Source organism: Nicotiana tabacum, chromosome 19, assembly GCF_000715075.1.
Source record: "Nicotiana tabacum cultivar K326 chromosome 19, ASM71507v2, whole genome shotgun sequence".
NCBI lineage: Eukaryota > Viridiplantae > Streptophyta > Magnoliopsida > Solanales > Solanaceae > Nicotiana > Nicotiana tabacum.
Window position 1 is genome coordinate 6,021,431 of NC_134098.1, and position 16,575 is coordinate 6,038,005.

General features: G+C 32.6%; 1 protein-coding gene and 1 long non-coding RNA gene across 3 annotated transcripts; both read right to left on the bottom strand.

Annotated features, from left to right (window-relative positions):
• Positions 1-2,352: 2,352 nt before the first annotated feature.
• Positions 2,353-4,768, bottom strand: LOC107818897 (scarecrow-like protein 3). Its single transcript, XM_016644970.2, has one exon. The coding sequence runs from the start codon at positions 3,969-3,971 to the stop codon at positions 2,559-2,561; it is 1,413 nt and encodes a 470-aa protein (XP_016500456.1). The 5' UTR covers positions 3,972-4,768; the 3' UTR covers positions 2,353-2,558.
• Positions 4,769-11,337: 6,569 nt separating this feature from the next.
• LOC107818902 (uncharacterized) lies at positions 11,338-14,345 on the bottom strand. Of its 2 annotated transcripts, none has more exons than XR_012703125.1 (2): positions 12,339-14,345; positions 11,338-11,644 (listed from the first exon to the last, which is right to left on the bottom strand). It is a non-coding gene; the product is annotated as an uncharacterized LOC107818902 (long non-coding RNA). The 2 variants fall into 2 exon arrangements; XR_012703126.1 differs by having other exon boundaries at positions 11,338-11,690.
• Positions 14,346-16,575: the final 2,230 nt, after the last annotated feature.

Consider the following 16,575-nt stretch of genomic DNA (forward strand, 5'->3'; position numbering starts at 1 on the left):
GCTCGTTATTTTTATTTTTTATTTTTTTTGGGGGGGGGAGGGGGGGGGGATAGAAGTTTCTTTAGGCTCTACGATCATAGGATATACTTTGTAACAAGATAGCCGATTGAGAAAAATGTAAAAACGAGTAATACTCCAAACTTATTTGGCTAAAGGTGCATTGTTGATATACAATTGAAATAGCTGTTTATTAGAATTGCAAGCATAGTTTTCAGTAGACAACGCAAATATAGCGGCTTTTGAATAATCTACAGGAGAGAGAGGACAAAGGTTAATAATACTGCGGGGTAGCCACTTATTGTTAGCGAATAAATTACAATCTGAATATAACAACATATTTACGTATCCGCTCCCACCAATATGTTTTGAGTTCGAGTCACCACAAGAGCAAGGTGAGGAGTTTTTGGAAGGGAGGGGATCGAGTGTCTATCGAAAACAGTTTCTCTACCCCAGGGTTGGGGTAAGGCCTGCGTACACACTATCCTTCTCAGACCTCACTGGTGGGATTATACTGGATTACTGTTGCTGTTGTATTTACGTATCCGCTCCATCTATAGTTACCTTCTAAAGTTTTCATTATTAATATGCAAGTTTTGGCTATTTGTCGTAATCGTATGAAGATGAAGGAGGACGAGGAAGAAGAAAGAAGAAAGAAGAAGGAAGAAGAGCGGGAATAGGGGCAGATGCACGTTTAACGAAGCTAAATCGCACGACAGTTTTCAAATAATAATAATACAAGTTGACATAAATTATCTCTTGACACGTTGGTTATGCACCTGATTTTGCTCTAACAGGTCAAAGATTCGAAATAGTTAAAAAAATGTAATGAAGTAGAATTGAACTCAGGACATTTTATAAGCCAAGACTCAACAAAATCAGTAGACTAGGATTATTTCTTGTTTAAAAGTATGGTAATTTACACCTTGATTGGATGGTTGTTACCTATTGTATCATATTGTATCGTTATCCCAAAACAATGATTGTTTTGATTGTTTATTTAAAATTGATTTTGTATCGTATTGTTAAATTCATTGTTCTGTAACAACCAAAAGCCCCATTTTATGAAACAACCGAGTTAGTGTGGTGGGATTATTTTTTGTTTATTTTTTCAATTATGTCCTTACTTATTACTATAATTCTATTTTATCCTTTACATATTTTTTTTTATTTTTACTCCAAATCTCTAACCTATTGACCTACTTTATTTTTTTCATCTTTTCTAAAGTTGGTTCGCCCTGTTCTTTTTGTCAAAGTCTCTGTTCGATTCTTTGTCTCTTTCTATCATTTTAAATTTTTTTTTTGTTGTTGCTAATATCAGTTAACCTTTTTCTTAAGGTTTTTACTCTTGTTTCCAACCTACGTAATTAATGATAAATTAGTAGAAAAATATTTTCTCAAATTATTATGTGTAATTCTTGATAAATTTTATTTAAAATAATTGCGGGTATTTTAGTGAACTTATCGGTTACATTACAATACATTTAAACCAAATAATAAAACTATTATTTAACAACAGCAAACGATATCATCTATTCAAACGTTGTATCTGTTAAACGATACTATACAATACAGTACTATACAATATAATAAATTATAAAATGGAGGATAATAATAATCCAAACATAGCGTAAATTATATTCCCGTTCTTCTATAAATTTTGATACCGCAAATAAAAATTTATGCGTATGCCCTGAGCACATAGATGGAACCGGTCATCTGACGCTAGGCCTATTTTTGCAAAAGTTTGTAAAACGGGGACACATTTTTAAAAATAAGCCAAAACGGGGACAACACCCCGGTGTCATTTTCTCATTGTGTTATATCCTGGCCCAAGTGTCCTCATAGTAAGAACCTGATATACTTGCTTTATGACAAACCATTGGAATGATTAAACCGCCAGGTACATATTTGAGATCTTCTCACAAATTCCATGGGTGGAATTAGATTTTCTGCAAGTTCTTTAGGAAATGTGTCTTATTCTTTTTTAATATTGAAGAAATATATTGTGGGTTTTTTTACCTAAACTTAAATACCAAGTTTTGTGTTTAAAAGGTTTTGAACCTGTGACATGCGCCTAGCGCCTAACCTACACAGTGCTAGGATGCACGACCCGCTATGCATGAGATCTACGAAGGACCAAACCACATTAAGTCTTATTTCAGTGGCTTGAGCCTCTAACCGGGCTGCTATGCATGGGATCTAGGAAAGGACCAAACCGCATTAAGTCTTATTTCTGCTGCTTGAGCCTCTAACCTCCCGGTTAGATCACGGCGGTTTCTACCGTTGCACCAAGATTCTCCGCCATTTACTTACAATGATACTGATTTGAGTAATTCTTTACTACATACCTTATGGACAATCAGAATGTATACAAAGTGCATTCACAAAATTATGAACTGTATACAAAGAAAGAGGGCAACAACAAGACTAATAGAAAGATTACAATTTCCATGACAAGTTTCACTACACAAAAGTTCCTTCCTACAAAGTGCATGGCAAAAGAGAAGAGAAGAGGAAACTATTTAAGTTCCCTTTGATTGTAATACTTGGTCTAAATCTCACCTCCTACATCTCCAAGCAGATACTGAGAAAAGAACGCGATCTTGCCAGCAAATCACCACGCAACCATTCTCTTCTTTAATCTTGTATCCTTCACAACTGTAACTCTGCAACAATCTCCTTGCCTGCAACATTGCATAATAACTCAGAGGCACATTCCTGAAACTGGCTCCATCGAATCTTTGAAACCACTTATCCAGTTTTTCGTGCCTTTCCTTCCGCTCGACTCCCTCACACGCTACGATATTCTTGATCTCCTCGCCGAATAACATTTTCTCGACCTTTAATCGCTCTAACGATGTTCTCTGTAGTGTGAACTCAAGACAATCGAATAATGCAGCGTAAAAATACAATGACTCAGATAGCCTTTCCATAAGGGTCGTTCCATTGTGGTTCGAGTCTTGTTCTGTGACCACCATGACCTTTGGAGACAAACCCCACAACGCGTAGAGGAATCCGTCAATCTTTGCTGGGGCAGTTGGAGATAGCGGAGATGAAGATGCTGATTCATTTCCCGGACTAAAAACATTAGTTGTTTCCTTTTCGAGCAAGTCCCCTAAAGTATTTTGGTTGAGTAATGCCCTTTGCAAGTGAAGGCCATTCAAATGCTTGAAACCCAAAGGGGATTTCTTTTGGGGTTCATCATCATGTGCAAGAAGAGTGTGCAACTGCATAACTGAACTAATCGCCAACGCCTCCCCGGTTTTAACTCGTAGTTTTTCAACATCAAGATTTTCCAATTTGCTAACTACCTGATGGAACTGAAAAGGGATATCCAACTTTTCAGCTTCTTCTGTTAGAACATGTGCTATTTGCTCTAACACTTCCTTTTGCTGATGAACCCCCGTAATCCGCAAATGGGGCGGTCCTTCAGGGCGCGCTCTCAAATCCTGAAGCAGCGCACGCCACTGAAGGGGTTCAGAAGCATTGAGATCAACAATATGAACCATTTTTTCTCCTTCCATAGCTTCGATGATCGCTTGATTTGTGATCAAAGAAGCTACTTTCAAGAACGGAAAATACTCAAAAAACATTTTCTTGACCAGTATATCTTCTGATACGATCGATAGCTTAGTCGAATGCAAGGCCTTATAAATACCAGGCCAAGATCTCAGAATCCTATCAGCAAGCGCCTCAGCGAAATACGAGGCGATTCGCTGCATTGTATCTCCTTTAGGAGAAGCTAATTGGGAGATTTGGTCAAGTGCAATGTTAGCATTCTCAAGATTGCCAGCAGCCACATGGTTAGCACAAGTGAGCAAAAGGTGAATTAGATATAAACCTCTTTCCTCAGATTTCAGCTCCTTGAGCCAATGGTATGGTGAATTCAAACTAGGTGAAAGTGACGTCATTGGAAAGTTTTGAAGAGGTGATGATGAGGTCACTGATGATGAACCATCATCTTGTAACATTGTCACAAATTTACACACAAAAAAAGGCCAAAAAGTAGTAAAAAAAAAGCTTTGGTAATTTCTTGAAATCAAGACTCAAGATTTCCCAATAAAGATTCTTGAAAAAAAGATTCAAAATTTCCCAATAAAACTGAATGAAAGAACAAAGAGAAATGTGCACTACAAGATTAAGAACAGGTCAAACAAGAAAATGAGTCTGAATTCAGAACCATTTCAAACCCAAACTATAGAAGCTAAGCCAAAAAAATGCAATTACTTCAATTGGACTAACAAACTCCAGGCCCCATTTACATTTACAAGACAGAAATTAGAGTTAAAAAGAGCAAAAAATTCCAAAAAAAAACAAACTTTGCAACAAATCACCAATTCACCAAGCAGAAAACAGAGTAAAAACAGAGCTAAATTTTGCAAAAAAGGACAAACTTTGCAAGAAATGACCAATTCATCAGGCAGAAAACAGAGCAAAAACAGAGCAATAGTCCCAAAAAGGACAAATTTGGCAAGAACTCACCAACAAGATAAAGATTCAGAAATTCCTTCCTGGGTTATTTAGTTCATCAAAAACCCAGAAAAAGTACCACAAGAATTCACCAAAAAGCTCTAGCTTTTACAAAGAAATTTTGGCAAGAACAAGTTCAAGATTGTAGTTTGTGTGTAAGTTTGTTTGGTGAAGATATAGAGAGAGAGGAATTGGACTTTTAGGGGGTTCAATTAAAGCTGTAGTGAGAGAGAGAGAGAGAGATGAAGTTAAAGGGAGTTTGTTTTGTTGTCGACAAAGCGTGGGGTTTGTTTTTGTCGGCAATGTTTTGGTGTTGTGTTTTTTTGCGTATTTCAGAGGAATATGGAATTTGTGAAAAACAGAGCCTCTGTTCTTGTTTTTGGCTTTTTGTGTTTTAGGTTTTTCCAAAACTACGTGTCTCATTGTTTATCATTGTTGCTTTTGCTTTATGTAACGATTGTTCAAATTGATTTGCACGTATTCGACCCGATTTAGGTTTCAAGAGTTTAACCCTTAAGATTTTTAATAATTAAATCTTTTAAAAAAATTATAATTTTATACATATTATTTATTATAATTTTTGTGAATTTTAAACATAAATTTATATTTTATATTAAAAATACTAAGTTCAAATGCATATGTCGTCCTGCATTCGCATCTGTATTGTATACAGTGACAGAATTAGAAATTTCACTAAAGATTGTCAACAATAACAATAACAACAAATCTTGTGAAATTCCACAAGTGAGGTCTCGGTAGGATAAAGATGGTAGAGTGACTGTTTCCGAAAGACCCTCGACTTAGAAAGACGGGCGACAAATAATAAAAATGTACATCTTATATAGCTTATATACTATACACTTAGTGTATATATATATATATATATATATATATATATATATATATATATATATATATATATATATATATATATATATAACTTTTTTTTTTAATATACATTATAATTTTCCGACGAAAAAGTATACGGACATCGTTAGCATAAATTGTCTCTGCCAATGCTTGTATGCACTTTAAATTTCAAGTTAAGATCTGAGAATATAGATACTGTCATTCATATGTATCAACTGTTGAATAGTTTGATAAAAAAATTATCTAAAAGTTTAAACCGTTAAAAAAATTAATTTTAATTACCTCTAAGTATATAATATATCAACTCTAAATTCATCTCACCAACCCCTTTTCTCCCTCAAATCTCATCATCTTGTAAAAATGTCAAATTTTTAATTAGTGGTCGTTTGGACATAAGAATTATAAAATTTCAAAAAAAAAATAAAAAAAAAAATTCAAGTGAAAAATGATATATGAAAATTAGAGTTGTGTTTGGATATAAATATTATTTTGGGTTGTTTTGAAATTTTGATCAAACATTAATTTAAAAAATTTATGATCAAACACTAATTTAAAATTAAAAAGTTTATGATCAAACACTAATTTAAAAAAAAAACAAAATTAATGTCCAAACGGACTCTTAGTCTGTAAATACAAGAACAAACCCCAACCCCACCACCTTATAAAGTGTGGAACGACCTTTTTGGTTGTTTGTTTGTCACTACCTAAAGTGGACAAGGAATCAGGGTGGCTAAAAGACTAATATATTCTGAAAAGACACAAAAATCCAAATATGTCCTAACAAAAGGACAGAAAAAAAATGACATCACTTACTTTGTGTGTGAGAATTGCAAGAACAAAAGACAATTCAAACTTGGTCTTTATCTTCTTCTCTCTTTACTCATAAATAAATTTAAAAAACACAAATTAAGACAAAGAGACAAAGGCTTTTAAGAACCAGCCAAAAGTAGACAGCACATTCATGTTTTGTCATTTACTTGTTAGACTCTTAGCCCCAAAGAATTGAAATTTTGGCCACTTCTTGATAACCCCAATGGGGATATTTGGATGTTAGCCAACCACTTTGCTGTTTTGGACTGAAGGATCCAAGACAAGTATTTAATGCTTGATATGAAACTTTGGACACTTTTGAAAAATAATCTTTTACTTTTCTTTTCCCTTTTGTTTTTGTTACAAAATTCAATACACTTTTTTTTGTTTCTTATATGGTGTTCGATATTCAAGTTAGGGTCCCGACTAATTCAAATTCACTCCATATATGGCTCATTAATAGGAAGCATTCCTTGTCAAAAAAAAAATTATTCTCATAACTCAAACCTTCAACCTTTAATTAAGGATGGAGATGAATCTTATTCGTGTCACCACAACTTTTAATGATTAATCCGAATTTGCTTCACATAAAGCTCTTTAACAGCTTATTTGGATGATTGTTATATGTCGTTTCATAATGTTCTTTTTTCTTTTTGCTAATATATTCAAGTTAGGGCCCCGACTAATTTAAATTCGCTCCATATAGGACTCATTAATAGGAAGCGTTCCTTGTAAAAAAAAATTATTCTCATAGCTCGAATCTTAGACTTTTAGTTCATATGGCACTTATTCGTGCCACCACAACTTTTAATGATTAATTTGAATTTGCCCCACATAAAGCTCTTTAACAGCTTGTTTGGATGATTGTTAGTCGTTTCATAATGTATTATATTGTATTGTATTGTATTATATTGTATTGTTTGATGAATATAATATTTGGATAAATTATATCGTTTGTCGGCGTTTCACAATGTCACGCACCAATAATGTGAAGAATAAACTTGCAACATTACTAAGAAAGAAGGAAGATGAGAGAAAAAAATAAAGTAACGACGTCACCACACCAAATTCATCGTTACATAAAGTGGCAGTCTTCGTCGCTATGTAACGACGGATTTAACGATACGATACAATAAAATTTAAGTAACAATCAAAACAAACATTGTATTTAAAGTAACAATACGATACCATACAATATGTAACAACCATCCAAACAAGTTGTAAACGAAGAAGCGCTCCCTGCCAGAAATTTTTTTATATTTTTCAATGCTCAAACTTGAAACTTGTAATTAAGGATAGAATTAAGTATTCATCATAAGTTAGTAATTTTTTACTGAAAATTATCATACCACTACTGTTGCTTTTCTCTTTTATTCGAATTTGAGATTAGCAATGTAAGCCAGCTCCTACAGACGGAGTAAACCAAAACATTACTATGAATGTAAATTATACTTATACCGTCTAATATTTGAATTCTATTTTTTTTGCAAGAACGGCCTTAATTATTAATTAAAAGTCTATCTCCAATGGCTAGAATTTAGGTTTAGACAAAATTTAATGAGGATGTTTTTCTCAAAGGTAGTCCAAATGTAAACGTAATTTGAGTTTGAACAACATAAAAGTTATATCTGGATTCTTTTTTATTGAATTTTGAATGTTCTAGGTGTCAAAGGTGACATATAAGTCAAACTAATAGCTGCAATACCCCTTGTTCCTTTTTTTCCCAATGGATTCGAGATATTTCTATTTGTATTCCGACTAATTCAAATTCGCATAAGGTCCGTATCATTATTCTTTCATCAACTATTACTCGAACTCAAAATAATTAAGGGTAAAGGAATCTTATTCATCCCACCATAATCTATGGTGGTGAAGTTATTTCATTTTTAGATTTTTTACATATTTAAGTAATTACAATACGTAATTCTTTTTGGAAAACTTTGTAATAATAATATCTAAAGATGTTTAGTCTATTTTAATATATTAATTTCATCCTATGAAATGTCTAAAAAATGCTTTAAGGCTTCAATAATTATTTTTCAAAAATAAAAACTCAATACCGATTCTTCCAAAATGAAACCCAAGAACTCGTCATTTAAATTAAAATCCAAACACTAGAGATTCTTCTATAAAAAAAATATTTTTCTTAGATCAAAACAGACTCTTGATCGAGAATAGAGGGTTGCTCAAATAGTAAGTATTTTCTACATTTAACTCTGACGTTATGAATTCGAATCACCAAAGAGGCAAAGTAAGAAACTCCTGATAAGGAATAAAAATAATTGACTCTTAAATCTTAATCCAATCACCAATTCATTTTCTCTTAAACAACTTACAACATACATGCAACTCAATTATAAAAACGACTATGATATTACCATGCAAAATTTTCCCCTTAATGACCATACTATCGTTTTTCTTTTTCCTTTTCTAGAGATGCCAACAGGCCGAGCTGACGCGAGTTAACAACATAAAAATTACTATACGAGGTGGGGTGGATTAAATTTTTGCGAAGTAATGGCCTAACCCGCCTCGCTCCCTTGCCATCTCTAGACCTGTTTTCTTGCTCTTCTAGGGATATTAAAGTTTAGATAGTTCTTTAATAAAATTAAAATAGTTACCTGGATTCCCACTTTTACTTTGAGTCATGACTTGTCAATGTGCCTTCTTACTTTGGTTTGCACAGTGATTTCACGGTAACAAGGTATCTTCACAGGACACAAGAGGTCATGGGTGTACAAATCTTGATTTGACCCCTAGCCAGAGACGGAGTTAGAATTTTAAGTGTATGAGTTCAAAATTTTAAGACATGATTGCGACCTCAAGCTAATATACACAATTATAACACTAAGAAACGAGTACTAATATTTAATATATATTTAAAAAGTAACGATCACTTAACACAATATATGATTATAAACACTATCGTTATAATTGCAGTTGACGACTTGTCATGTTTTGAAAAATAAAAATGATACATCATTAGATAGGTCTTTAAGTTTCAACATTTTCTTCTCGGTATAAAAAAAATAAACAATCATTCAAAAAGTTATCATCAAAGCAAACTTCATAAAAGTAAAAGTTCTTTCTATCATTGCAGTAGCCAAAAAAAATATCAAATTTAAGCAAATAAACAAGTCTTCATATCTAGTGAATATTGTTCTAAAAGTTCACTGAATAATGAATGCTAGGTGCATAGAAAAGCTTTTCTACTTCCCTTTTTTCTTTTTGCTAATATATGAAGAAGATTATCAGATGATGCAAAGTTCCCTCACCACCTTAATGTCCACATCCTTTTCTAGCCTAAACAAATATTGCTATTAAAAAAAAATTAAAAAAAAAACTATTTTGTAGTCAACCATTATAAATTGAATATCTCACTTTAATTTGATTTTGCACAATACAATAAATAAAAACAAAAGAGGTGAAGAATTTAAATCGCTTAGTGTTTGTCAATAAAACTTTTGAAGCCATATATAAATATTATAAAAATTTATAAGTAATAGAAAAGAACAAAATATATGGTCCACCCTCCAATTAATATACAAATCATATTCACGTGGCAAAACTGAGAAAATTTAAGAGATGGGACTAAGATTTTAGGGGATGCAGACAAATACAAATATAAAAAGTTGAAATAAAAAATTCAGCATTTGGAATAAAAAAATTTAAAATCAAGTAACATTTACTTAAAAAATCAAAAGATAAAAGAAAGGCAAACAAATAAAAGAAGATGGAATAGCAGGGATGGACCTTTAAGAAAAATATGACTAGTTGGTACTTTTGATTTTGATTTTAAGTAGTGACAAAAACTTTAAAAACCTTAACTCTTTCCCTCACTTTTCTTTTGATTTTGATTGGGGAATAACTCTCTCAAAGAAGTGAAGGACAGCTGGGGTTGTTTTTGGAGCTTTTGTCTTCTTCTTTTTTGCCTTAGTAATGAAAAGGAAACGTAGTTAAAATGAGTTAAAATTGTATTGCTTCCGGGCAATATCTGGGTTCGCCGTTGTATATTTATATCCTTTCAATAAATTTTTCAATACAAATACAGGATTTGAGAAAAAGTCACTGGGTTCGCCCAAACCCACATTCACTATTGTAGCTCTGCCCCTGCCCCTAGGCCTATGGACATGCAGGTAAGATCTTTTCTTTTTTTTAGTATAGGAGGGCATGGAGGTCGAGGATTATGGCAGAAGGTTAGGTAATCGAGCGTCTCCCTTTGTCTTCCTTGGTTCGTTAGCATTAGTGTTAGTTTATTATTCATTTATTCTTAGATTGTTATTACTACCATTTATTAGCTACATTGGTTTCGGTCCCTTTTTATCTTACTAGAAGCTCATAATATACATTTCCAATGAAAATTTCTAGGGATAAAAATGTCCATCGCCACTATCTTTCTTCAAATGATAAATGATGAAGGTTTTTCATGCCTCCCGCTGCAAAAGAAATACTATAAATTCACTATATCTCTATAGCATAGAATCTTTATTTACTATAGCCACTACAATATAACGAAAAAAGTGTTCAAAAAAGAATTGACCTTTTCTTCGGACTCTTTATGCAGTTCTACTTGGATCTTTAGTTTTTCTTTGATTTCTTCATAAACCTTAGGATTACAACAAGGGCAAAATAGCATGCTTGTTCCTTTCACTTATTATTGAAAGTTCATGAGAGATTCTTGTATTCTCGAAGTGAAGCATATCATTTTCTCTCCTACAACTAATAAAGAATAAAAAAGAAAAAAAGTTGTAAGCCTCATAATGTTTAAGATAATTAACGTAGATGAAGAGAAAAAAGAAGAAAAAAATGCTAAGAAAATAGAAACTTACTCTTTAAATCCCTTCTTTGACATAGAACTTCCACTTCGAGATGCCATTGGTCAAAAGTTAAAAGTGGAAAAGAATCAAGGTGATCTAAAATTCTTTAGACTTTGGACTGATTTCTAGGTCTTCTTCAACAACAGAAAGATTGAGATCGGCAAACTTGGTTCTGACAAAAAATGACTTGAATATATATACTACTTCTTAAATTTAACTTTATTAATGACTTACCTTAACTTTCTGCGAGCAGAGGCGGATCTACGAATTGAAGTGTATGGGTTCCTACCGCAATTTCAAATCAATATATCATAATAATCTAACTAAGGAACGAGTATCGATATTCAACATAAATTTCAAAATAACAAAATACTTAAAGATAACGTATGAATATAAACATTATCATTACAATTGTACTTGACAACTTGTCATGTCTTGAAAATGATCAATGATCGCATCATTAGGTACACTTTCAAATACTTCATCCTCTATATAACAAACTAAACAATCATTCAAAAATTCATCACCAATTCTGCTTCGCAAGTCATTTTTAACGTACTTCATCGAAGAAAAAGCTCTTTTTACCGTTGTTGTAGCGACATGCAATATCAAACTTAACTTCACAAGCAAATAAACAAGTCTCCAAGTCATGTGCAAATTTGTTTTAACCAACGTCTCTGAAAGATCACCAAGTCTTATCAAGTTAGAAAATTCATTGCCCGCCTGTCGCACATAGTCAATATAGATGTCAAACTCAAAATGAAGATACTCAAGCATAGAATCAGTGAACTCATTCGGATAGTGTGTAGCAAGTTTCATAATCCTATCTTTATCATAATTTGTAAAAGAATTTTCTGGACTCAAACTAGCCATACCAAGAATTAGATCAGTATTCACTTCACTGAAACGACTGTTAAGCTCCGAAAGTTGCAAATCAATAACAGCATAGAAAATCTCTACACGCAAATGATAAGAATATGTAACACTTGATTTCTAACGCTTCGACTTTTCACAAACATAATTCATATCCATTTTGGGGGTCACAATATCATACTTGACACAAAATAAAGAGACATCTGCTACCAAAGAACCCCATCTAGAATCTCTCATATCTTGAAATTATCTTTTTACGAAACCAACAAGCTTCATAGCACTAACAATATCTTGATCTTTTTTTTGTAAAGCCATATTCAAATCATATGTAATTGCCAACACTTTCAACATTAAATGTAACATATATACAAACTCATAAGATCTTATGTCATCCACTAGACTTTTTGTCATTGATATCTTATGATAATTTGAACCCTCGATTGCAAGAACTCCAAGTACATGAATAATTGATGAGAATAAACTAATAAAATTACGCACCGTCTTAAAATGAGAACCCCAATGAGTATCACCTGCCCTTTGAAGTCCAAGTTCTTGATTTAAACCGCTTCCCATATGAACTTTACCGAGGACTAATAGTTCCTCTAATTTTTCTGCTTGATCATCTCGAAGCATCTCCCTACGCTTAAAAGAATACCCAACAATATTTAAAACATTTGCAAGAATATCAAAAAATTATTCTGTCTCATAATTTTTTTTGCAACAGCAACAAGAGTCAATTGCAGTTGATGAGCAAAACAATGTATGGAATATGCCGAAGGAGTATCATTCATAATCAAGGTTTTAAGACCATTAATTTCTCCCTGCATGTTACTAGCTTCATCATAACCTTATCCTCGTATTTGAGATTTACTCAATGAATGTTCTAAAAGCAAAGAACATATTGCTTCTTTTAATGACTTTGCGAATGTATCTTTAACATGAACAATACTAAGGAATCGCTCAATAACTTTACCCTTTTTGTTGGCATGACGCAAAACAAGCGCAATTTGTTCCTTATGAGAGATATTCTTAGACTCATCAACCAATATCCCAAAATAATCTCGTTTAGGTCTTCAATAATTGCTTTCAATATTTCTTTCGCACAAGAACACACAATGTCTTTTTGTATACTTGGACAAATCATGATTTCATTTTTGGGAGCATTTTCTAACACAACTTTCTTTACATCATCCTTCTTATCTGCATACCACTTTAAGAGATCTAAGAAGTTGCCTCTTCTTGTAGAAGTTTCACGCTCATCGTGACCCCGAAAATGCATTCCTTCTTTTAAAAGATACCTTGCAACATCAATTGAGGCATTCAAGCGAACCCGATACTCACTTTTAGTTTTCTTGGATTGCTTGTCAAAAGATATTAGAATAGATTGTGATTGATTCAATAAATCTAGCATCATCTTGAAACACCGATTATGAACACTATTCACTTCACCCGCATGTCCGTTAAGCCTTTCTATACCTTTATTCCAAGCCCTAAAATCATCTTTTGTAAAAGAATCACTTACTTTTTTTTCCATATCCTCCAATCTCATTTTTAAACAAGTAACAACATAAGCAAAACGCTGCATCTTCTTTAATACTGTATTCTAACCATCCAGAATATGAAGTTTTAAACCATTCCGGATTAAAGTGACACTATTTTCCACCAAAATTTGTTTTTTTGGAAAAATAAAATTACGAGGCCGACAAGGCTCCCTTTGAATATAATGTCTTCACGCGGTCGCGTAGATTAGGAGGATATTTTGAAATTTATTTTCTTTCACTAGGATCAGGGTTAGGAAGATTCAAATCCAACATAATATCTTTGTGTGATGATTGCGAAGAATTGATATTGTCATTTACCACTAGACATGAATGAGAGTTTAGCGAATGAGAACTAGAAGTAGAACCTGAACAGGTTTGCGACTTGAAAAATCTCTTGATCATCTTGACTCACTAAAATTCCTTACAAATAATAACACACAAAGTAAATATTACAGTAAAGAATTTTGCCCAAAAGATCATTTTACAAAGAATACTCCAAGGAGACGAGAGAATCAATAAATACCTCAACAAAAGAAAGATTCTAATCTGATTCTACTTCTTGTTTATTATTTTTTTTCTTAAAAAATAAGATCTAGACCCAACTTCATAAGTTAAAATAAAAGATTAAAATTTACAAAAGCTAAAAATAAAAATAAAAATTAAAGTAGATGGTACCAATCCCAAATCCAACGAGTATTAATCCACTACTTTTACAAGAAGTGATCATAACAATGGCTACAGAAAGTTAAGAGTTATTTTTTCACATATATAATATAAGAGGAAAATAATTATTACAAAAAATTGAAAGAGGGAGAAGACCTGCAATGGATGGCAGGATCACTGATTTTGTCTTTGATATGCAACAAAAGAAGAAGCCAAGATTCAAGAAGCAAGAATGAAGAATAGTGGCTGCAATTTTCGTCTAAAACCCTAACATTTGGTTATTTGATACAAAATAACTTTTGAGAAGATTTTGATTTGGTTGTTTCTTTTAGGTTGTATTTAGCCATTTATTACTATTATTTTATTTTTAAAAAGTAGACTAAAGGGAAAGTAGTACTAACTTGACAGGGAACTTAGTGTTTTGTGGTCCCGTCTCGTACCTTTTTTTATTTTTTCTAGTTCATATAAAGTATTGCTCAAAAAATAAAAAATAAAATAAAATAACCTTACCTTACCTTACCTTACAGGGATTCGAACTCGCATTAACAGGTTATGGGATGCGAGCCATACCCGAGTTCCCAAATTTACCACTGAACCAATAATACATTTTAGGACTGGGTTCCTATATAATTATTCTTATACATTCAATAAATTTCTTAATACAAATATAAGGTCTAGGAAAAAGCTACTGGTTCCTGAGAACCCCTATAATTGTAGATTCCCCCATGTCTGCGAGAGAGCAATCCTTAAATCGATGAGATTCTTAATGACATTTTGATAAATGAAAAAAACTAATATATTATTGTTAATAACGGATAAAGATTCCAAAATAGTGATAAGAGATAAAGTTTACATGGTAATAAAATTAATTTTTGTGCTTTATGTCATGAATTTCAACTATTTTGAGAAGACATCCATCTTGGCAACTCGAGGAATTTAATTAAATTAGTTTCTCGCACGTGTATTGCACGCGTATGCCGAGTTATGTAATATACAATTTTATAAATAATATAAATATTGTTAAAACAAAGGTTAGAGAAAATAATTATACATGAAAGGATAAAGTACAAGTTCATGTGAATTATTAGTATGAATTGCCATGTGATAACTTGTTTATTGAGGTCAAGATGATTAGATATCGCCTGAACCTACGAACATGTATAGTATTTCTTGATCAATACCATGAAATAATATCCTTTACATTTGGAGTACACAGTGAGAGTAGTATTATTAAGTAACAGTGTCGTAATAAAGTGTATTAAAAGATCGAGTAAGCAGTAACAAAATATTTTGGTGTATACAAAGGATAAGGAAAATCACAACTCGTCAAAAAAGATATTAAAAGCATGAGTGCATAGTTCTAGCTTCTAACAAATGCTTACCTGTTTGAAGCATACTGATAAATGGCCAAAAATGCATGATGTTGAGTGTATTTTCATCTTATTTGTCGTGTGAGTTGCGGGAGATTACATGCTATTTGAAGTGAATTATACTAATTACGCATTTCTTATTTGTAGGAGTGAGCGTGAATGATAATGGAGCAAAAGATATCAAATTATTGCAAAAAGGAGAAAAATGGAAGGATTGGGAGCTCGTCAATTCTTGTGCGTGGCACGAAAACGGATACGAAAAAGGATAAAAGTGAAGGCACAAAACAGCGAAGTGAAGCAAAGGCAAGGATCGCTTCACGAAATGGAAATTTTTCAAAAGTTGAATCTGCGTCCATGGGCGCGCAACGCGCGAAGGCAGACGCGGATTCCAGCTTTTCCCATCCCAAAGGATTGAAAAGTTCCTCCCCTTAGCAACCTTAAGTGATATAAATACATCAAAGAACGACTTTTCAAGGGTTACACAACATCTTTGAAGACAAGAACAAGCAAGAAGCAAAGCGAAAGATTCGAAAATGATATTTTATCTTTCTTCTTCCTTTTTCTATTATTGGTGATGAATTCTTATATTGTAGTTGTGAAAATAATTATGAGTAGTTAAACTCTTTATTCTAGGGTTTGATTGAACCTCGTTGAGTATGAATTTTTTGTTGCGTTTAATATAAGTTTGCCATTGAATTTTCTCTACTTGTTCAACTACGTAATTATTATGGTTGATTGAAGGACTCTCAATTGACTATGCCTATTTAGTGTGTATTACTTGGAAAAGGGTACATATTTAGGTAGTTGTTGAACAACATCACTCCTAACGTATATGAGGGATCAATGGGGGTTTAAAGTTAAGATTAGGAATAACGAAACCTTGGTGCGATCTTAGTGAGTGGTAAACTAGTGACAAATAACGTAGTTCGGAAGAATACGTCTAGTAAATTATTGTATTTGTTTCGAAAATAATTACGATATCTAAAGTGCTCACAATCGGTAAAGAATATCTAAGCAAATTTATAGGAGACGTGGCGAAGAGGATTCCGATAGGAGGGAAAATCGTAACCCTAGACCTTTCCAATCTTGTCTACAATATTTTCTTTGTTAGTAATAAAATTATAGCTTTCTAATTACCTTACTTTTAGTTATTAAACACTC